Source organism: Dipodomys ordii, unplaced genomic scaffold (assembly GCF_000151885.1).
Source record: "Dipodomys ordii isolate 6190 unplaced genomic scaffold, Dord_2.0 Scaffold91, whole genome shotgun sequence".
Taxonomy (NCBI): domain Eukaryota; kingdom Metazoa; phylum Chordata; class Mammalia; order Rodentia; family Heteromyidae; genus Dipodomys; species Dipodomys ordii.
This window is the reverse complement of record NW_012267307.1, coordinates 1,197,858-1,204,539: the sequence shown is the minus strand read 5'-3', so window position 1 is coordinate 1,204,539 and position 6,682 is coordinate 1,197,858. Positions and strand designations below refer to the sequence as shown.

At 53.2% G+C, this 6,682-nt stretch overlaps 1 protein-coding gene across 1 annotated transcript in view; it reads left to right on the top strand.

Annotated features, from left to right (window-relative positions):
* Nucleotides 1-914: 914 nt before the first annotated feature.
* The window catches only part of Fam69c (family with sequence similarity 69, member C), a 16,561-nt gene continuing 10,793 nt past the window's right edge, over nucleotides 915-6,682 (top strand). The window contains exons 1-3 of the mRNA XM_013026112.1: nucleotides 915-1,005; nucleotides 4,375-4,460; nucleotides 6,006-6,677. Coding sequence (XP_012881566.1) covers nucleotides 915-1,005; nucleotides 4,375-4,460; nucleotides 6,006-6,677 — 849 coding nt within the window. The remainder of the gene's footprint in view (nucleotides 1,006-4,374; nucleotides 4,461-6,005; nucleotides 6,678-6,682) is intronic.

The following is a 6,682-nucleotide window of genomic DNA, read 5'->3' as shown; positions in this document are numbered from 1 at the left end:
TACTTTCCCAGCATCCCAGGTTGTAAATTAAAGCCAATTTGTTTAGAAGCCTCACCCATCTGTCTTCAATGACAGCCTATGGAGCTGGCTTTCCTGTGACATACTACCGAGGAGTTTGGCCCTGCTTCTGACAGCCCTCAGTCTTGACTGTTGCCCCCCAAAATGATTCAGATTCTGACATTCCTAGTTTGTTTGGCAGTGTTCTCAGGCGAGCTGCTGACAGAGTCACCGGGCTGGCCCAGGGTGATATCTCCCCACCCCCACATCACCCCCACCCCCTTTCTGGCTGTGCTGATGGGGCTGCCCAGCAGAGGCTGGCATTGTGGTTCCCAAAGACTACAGCTGAATTGCGCCTCTGTGCCGGCTCTCAGCACTTTCCATTCTGCTTGGCTTTCATCCTACATAATAAAACTGGTTGTTATTTTTCTGACCGGCCTCCAGACACTCATTAGCTTTCACTCTGAGTACCGGAGTGCAGAAGAAAACTGGAGCCAAAGGGAGGTTCTGGCAGAGCAGAGGCCTGTGGTGAACATTCTCCACAGCAGCCGGTTTCCCAGGCTCTTGCCTGCCAGGGGCCACTGCGGCCTGCAGGGAGAACTTACCTGGTACATCAGCTGGCTGGGAAAGCCCAGAACCGGTTAGGAGACAAAGTCAGATGTCTACACCATCTCTGTCCTCTTTTGAGGGAGCCAAGCACATTTCCTGGACCAGACTCCCTGCCTGGGCTGTGGCTGCACATCTAGAAGCAGAGACAGGAAGATCCTGAGTTCCAGGCCAGCCTGGCGTACATGGTGAAATCCAAGCTCAATACATAAATAAAACCAAACGAGTCTCTAGCAAAGCTGACTTCACATGTTCTGAAGGATTCAAGCCTGCCAGACCGCACCAGTCCACTTCGGAGCTTTCCAGTGGGGATGGCAGCCATGAGCTGGGACCACTCACCAATGGGCTGTGGTGCCGTTGGGGAGGTTCAGCCTGTGGAAGAGAGTTTGGACGTGCTTGATGGTTAGAGTTGGGCTCTCTCTCCCTGTGGGACGGGCGCTGGAGGTGCCTGCTCCGTTGATGTCCACTCTGCCAGGCACTGGGCTTTTGTTACTCCTTTTATTATGCCTTACGTTTTGCATAATCCCCTCTCGCAGACTCTACAGTATTTTTGCTTTTACTATCCCATTTATAGATGGCAAAACTGAGCATCAGGGAGGCAAATTTCCCTGCTTCACAGTCTGTCAAGGGCCGGTCTGGACATGGTCGTGTCCCGTGGTAGAGACCAAGGGTGGTAAGTGGCTTCTCCCACAGCGAGAACCCAAAGCTGTAACTGAAGGTGTAGACAGCCCTTCCATAGCGTGCCATTTTCAAAGCAATGCAAAAACATCCCCCTGTGCTATTCAGAAGGCTCCTCTGCCTGGTATTCCTCCCGGGAGTGCTCTGGCCACGTTGGTAAAGAAGAAAGGGGTTTCCTGGGGAGCCTTTACCTGCTGCATACTGCAGCGCATGGTGTCACAGCCTGGAGAAAATCCCCTCATGAAATATGAATGGCGCCAAGGACCTTGGTGCTCCTTCAAAACAAATATACAAAAGGAAACCCGGTCCTTTGGCATGATCTCTGAGACCTGCCAACAGTTTCTAAGACTAGAGTCGACAGGCTTTGTTCTTGTCTGAGAACCGTGCTACAAACGGGAAAGATAATGAGCAACAGCCACAAAGAACACTTCTAGCACAAGCTAGGACTGGTTGGATAGAGTGTGCATTTGTAGGCATATACACATATTCAAGGGAAATGCAAACCTACTGCCATTTAATTTAAAACTATGCTGGAGTTAGCCACATTGAGACCTTTTCACCCCGTTGGTTTGTGAATTCCATGCCAGTGAATCTTAAAAGCACATCCACTGGGTGTTCACATAGCTGGCAATTAGGTAGACGAAAGTGGAAAAGTGGACTTAACTCCAGGCATGGTGGCTCACATCTGGAATCCTAGAGACTTGAGAGGTGGAGATCCAGAGTATCGTCAGTTGAGGCTAACCCAGGCAGGAAATTTGAGAGACCTATCTCAACCAAAAGCCGGATATTGTGCTGTGCTCTGGTCATCCGAGTTATGGTGGAAGTATTTATAGGAGGATCGAGGTTTAGGCCAATACTGTCCAAAAGTGAGACCTTTTCTCAAAAATTACCACAGTGAAAAGGGTTGCAGGTGTGGCTGAGGTGCTAGAATGCCAGCCTGGGGAGTGCAAAACCCTGGTTCAAAGTGCAGTATAGAAAAATAGCTTCAACAGGATAATACAATAAGGCAGCTCTTGTCTCACATTATGAGATGTTATTGTAGGCTATGGGCTTCAACACAGGGCCTGAGCGCTGTCCCTGAGCTTTTCTACTCAAGACTAGCACTCTACCACTTTGAGCCACTGCTCTACTTCCAGTTTTCTGGTGGTTCATTGGATATAAGAGTCTTATGGACTTTCCTGCTGGGGCTGGCTTTGAACCGCGATCCTCAGATCTCAGCCTCCCGAGTAGCTAGTATGACAGGCGTGAGCCACCAGTGTCCAGCATAAGGGGTTTTAATTACCTTTAAAGCTGCAATTAATATGTCAAGTTTACTGTATTTCAAATCTCTGGATTAGGTCTTTCTAGAGCCCAGCAACCACAGACCAGTGGGAAATGCCTGAGAACGTACGTGGCCCTGCTAACCTGCCGTGGATGGGGATACATTTTGCCTTCTGCATGAGAAGTGGGAATGCCAAAAGTTTCCCCACAAGAATGACAGCTCTGAAATAGACGCACTCATATAGAGTTCTCAGTGCATGCTTTGATGTAATGTCAAGTATCTGACAGCTGAGGTCCCAGGGCCACTAGCAAGTGAGGTCAGAAGCCTGGGACCTCACCTGTGGCAGCCGGCAGCCCGAGGCCCGGCTTTGGTCACTCCACTCACCTTCCGCCCTTTTTGATTTTGGGTTTCCCAGCAAGAAACCAGCTGGGTGGGGGACTCACTTCGAAACCACTCTGCTGACCTCCAGAAGAACGGCCATAATTAAGATTCCCCTTCAAAGCCTGTAGACCGATGCCAGCATCAGTTATACCATTGTTCAAAATGTCTTGCAAATCCTTTTTGGAATTGCCGTCCACGTTTGCTGGGGCAAGTGTAATGTATGTTCAGTTTCCTATGTTATTTCATTGCTGTAGTACCTCCATGAGTCTGTGTGTGTGTGCGTGTGTGTGTGTGTGTGTGTAATGTAACAGCAACATTGTGCTGCTAGACCCAGGCACACAGCACGACCTGGGTGTGGTTTAGTGAGAATTGGGAGCAGAGGCACCAGGGGCAGATTCGGCGCATGCAGGACTAGAGGGAGGACATTTGTCAGATGATGGTGTTTGGGGTGGGACATTCCGGTCTGTCTTGCAGGTGTATGCTGGAGCTGCTCTCCACTCTCTGAACCCTTTCTGATTCCTGACACACTTGGAGCTGCATGAAGTATAGGCCAGGCCTTTGCACAGCTGCCCCTATACCTGAGTTTACCTTTCCTTTCATTGTCTGCTTGGGAGTTTCTGCTCATCCACTTGTCAGGTTGAGCCCAGACATAGCTCCAGGAAGAACCCTACCCCCCTTACCCTCTCAGAGCCAGGTCTGAGACAGGGAGAAGAGCTAGTGCTAGCTAAAGCCGCCATGTTTGGGACTGTGTGTCTGAGACCTTGTTCCACCATGCCAGGTCTCCTTGGCAGTGCTCTTGCTCTCTGGACGGCTTGGGAATGAGCTGCTCAGCCTGGCAGCGCCCGGAGGCTTGCCCCGAAGCTTAGCTGTCTTCCTGTCTTGTGTGTGCCAGGCTATATTGGCATGCAGGAGTTTTAAAGGTGTCAGATCTGAACTGTGGACTGAGCCTGGGAAGATATCCATGAGTGCCCATGGGTTCCTTTTGGAAGCTGGCACTGTTACTCTGTAAGTGGCAAGAGGGGACAGGAGGGGTGAGAATGTGACCTAGTGGTAGAGTGCTTGCCTAGCATGCATGAAGCCCCGGGTTCGACTCCTCAGTACCACATACACAGAAAACGCTGGAAGTGGTGCTGTGGCTCAACTGGTAGAGATCTAGCCTTGAGCTGAAGAGCTCAGGGACAGCACCCAGGCCTAGAGTTCAAACCCCATGACCAACAAAAGAAGAAGGAGAAGGAGGGAGCAGGAGTCCGGGGACACGGCCTGTGGTCACTCCTTACTTTGCTGGGGCAGCTGGGGGGGGCACTCACGCTGGCGGCAGCTCTGCCACAGCCCCATTTGAAGAGCGAGTTCTCTGGCGGTGAGTGATTGTGCTCCTGCTCCTCGCTGTGCTCATAGGTGAGGGGAGGCCCCGCTGCATGGCTGGCAACTCTCGAGGCCGTCCTCCTCTCCAGGGCTGTGCTCAGCTGCACCCAGGAAAAAGCGAGCCTTCCCCTCCCAGCGGGGATCCCCTCCAGGGATCCTGGAGCTCCGGGGTCGGGTCAGCTGCCCACCCCATCAGTGCTCTTTACTTGCTTCTCTCTCTCAGTTCTGTTTTGTAGTTCATGGTAGAGAGATGAAGTAGTGCCTTCAGCCCCTTCCCCTCCGCGCCCCTCCTCCTGCAGACTGCCCCGAAGGTCCTCAAGGAGCCCGGGCCTTCCCTTCCTTCCAGGGAGGGCAGAGTGGTTGGGAGGAAGGGCGTGGCCTCTCCATGCTCATCTCATGGTCCTCCAGCCTTTGTCAGTCCACCATCCTTTACCCAACACATGGGGGCCAGACATGCTTGGAAATCAGACTTTCTGGATGTTAGAAAGATAAAATGGCATTTGGGAAGCTGAGGCAGGATGATCTCAAGTTCTAGGCCAGCCTGGCCTAGCTCACTAGAGCTCCTGTCCCTAAGTCCTCCCTGTCCCCCAGAGAAACAGAATAGGGCACACACACACACACACACACACATTGTATTTTGCATTTAGGGGCAAGACCAGCCATCAAACTGATTCTGCAGCAAAATGGATGCAGACCACCCCATCTTTTTAGCCTTGTCCAACACCACGAGTCTAAATGAGTCATGAAAATTGGTAGTTTTCAGAGCCTTGTGATTGTTTCAGGATTTTTATGTGTCTAAGCATTGGAGGTTCGTTTTATAACTTGAAGGAGCATCTAGTAATCTACTCAGGGTTAATAGAGCTGAATCCCACACAACAACCAGCCCGCACTGGAGAGGATATAACAGACCTGGTGCTCGAGAGCCGTCTCCTGAGACCTGGTATGTGCCTCTGGCTTGGCAGACGGAAGGCATCTTCTTCCTTCCTCCTCCTCTTCCTCTTCCTCCTCCTCCTCTCGCCCTCCTCCTCTTCTTCTCCCCCTCCTCTTCCTCCTCTCCTCTTCCTCTTCCTTTTATTTTATTTTATTTATTTATTTTTTGTCCGGTCATGGGGTCTGAACTCTGGGCCTGGGCGCTGTCCCTCAGCTCTTCAGCTCAAGGCTAGCGCTCTACCACTTGAGCCACAGTGCCACTTCCGGCTTTTTTCTTTTTGCTTATATGGTACTGAGGAATCGAACCCAGGGCCTCATGCATGCAAGGCAAGCGCTCTACCACTGAGCCACCTTCCCAGCCCCTCTTCCTTTTTTGTTTTAGAACTGAGTTATCTTTCTGTTTCTATGATAGCTAAAGATCTCTTTTGCTTTAAGTCAACATACATTAGAGTTTTTAGCTTACTTGTGATTCTTATTATCGTGTAACTGCTGTGTAAATAGTTGTTTGGGGAACATGCCTGTCCGTCCATGTTCACTATTGTTGCGACATTTAAGTATTTCAGAGAGAGTCTGGCTGCGACCTACCTGCCCATGATGGCCTGTCGTTTGTATCTGAGGCCGGATCACAGGCTCCCGAGCGCTGGGGCCAGCCTGTGCCTTTCCCGACACCCGGCCACTGGCGGTGGGGTGGCCGTGGCGGACGGGTGCCCGTGGTGACACCCGGCCACTGGCGGTGGGGTGGCCGTGGCGGACGGGTGCCCGTGGTGACACCCGGTTCCCTTCCTTGCAGTGCCGGGACTACCGGGGTGGCTGGCTGACCGGCGCCCTGTGTGAGGACCTGTGCGTGGCGGGGCAGCTGCTGTACCAGCGCTGCCTGTACTACGAGCGTGGCAAGAAGGTGCTGCAGGCCCAGTGGCGTGGCCGGCCCGTCGTCCTCAAGTCCAAGAGGGAGGCCTTCTCCAGCTTCCCGCCCCTCGGCCTGCTGGAAGAGGAGGCCGGGCCGGGCGGTCAGGGCATCTCCGAGGCGGACCTGCTCCTGCTGGTGGCCGGGGAGGTGAAGAACGCGCTAGGTCTGGAGCTGTCGGGCAGCAGCATGGGGCCCCTGTGGCCGGCCAGGAGAGGCCCAGGCTGGCGGCGGCAGCTGGACAGCGCCTGGTCCCTGCTCCAGCAGGAGGAGTATGTGTACTTGAGCCTGCTGCAGGACCTCAGTCACCACGTCCTGCCCGTGCTGGGCTCCTGCGGCCACTTCTATGCTGTGGAGTACCTGGCCCCCGGCAGCCCCCACCACGCAGCTCTCTTTCCGCTGGACGACTCTGGCCCCAGGGGGGGACAGGCTCGGGCCACCAGCCGCATTGCCCTCAGCTTCCTGGACATGGTGAGCCACTTCGACAACGACTTCTCCCATCGCCTCCACCTCTGCGACGTCAAGCCAGAGAACTTTGCCATCAGGAGTGACTTCACAGTAAG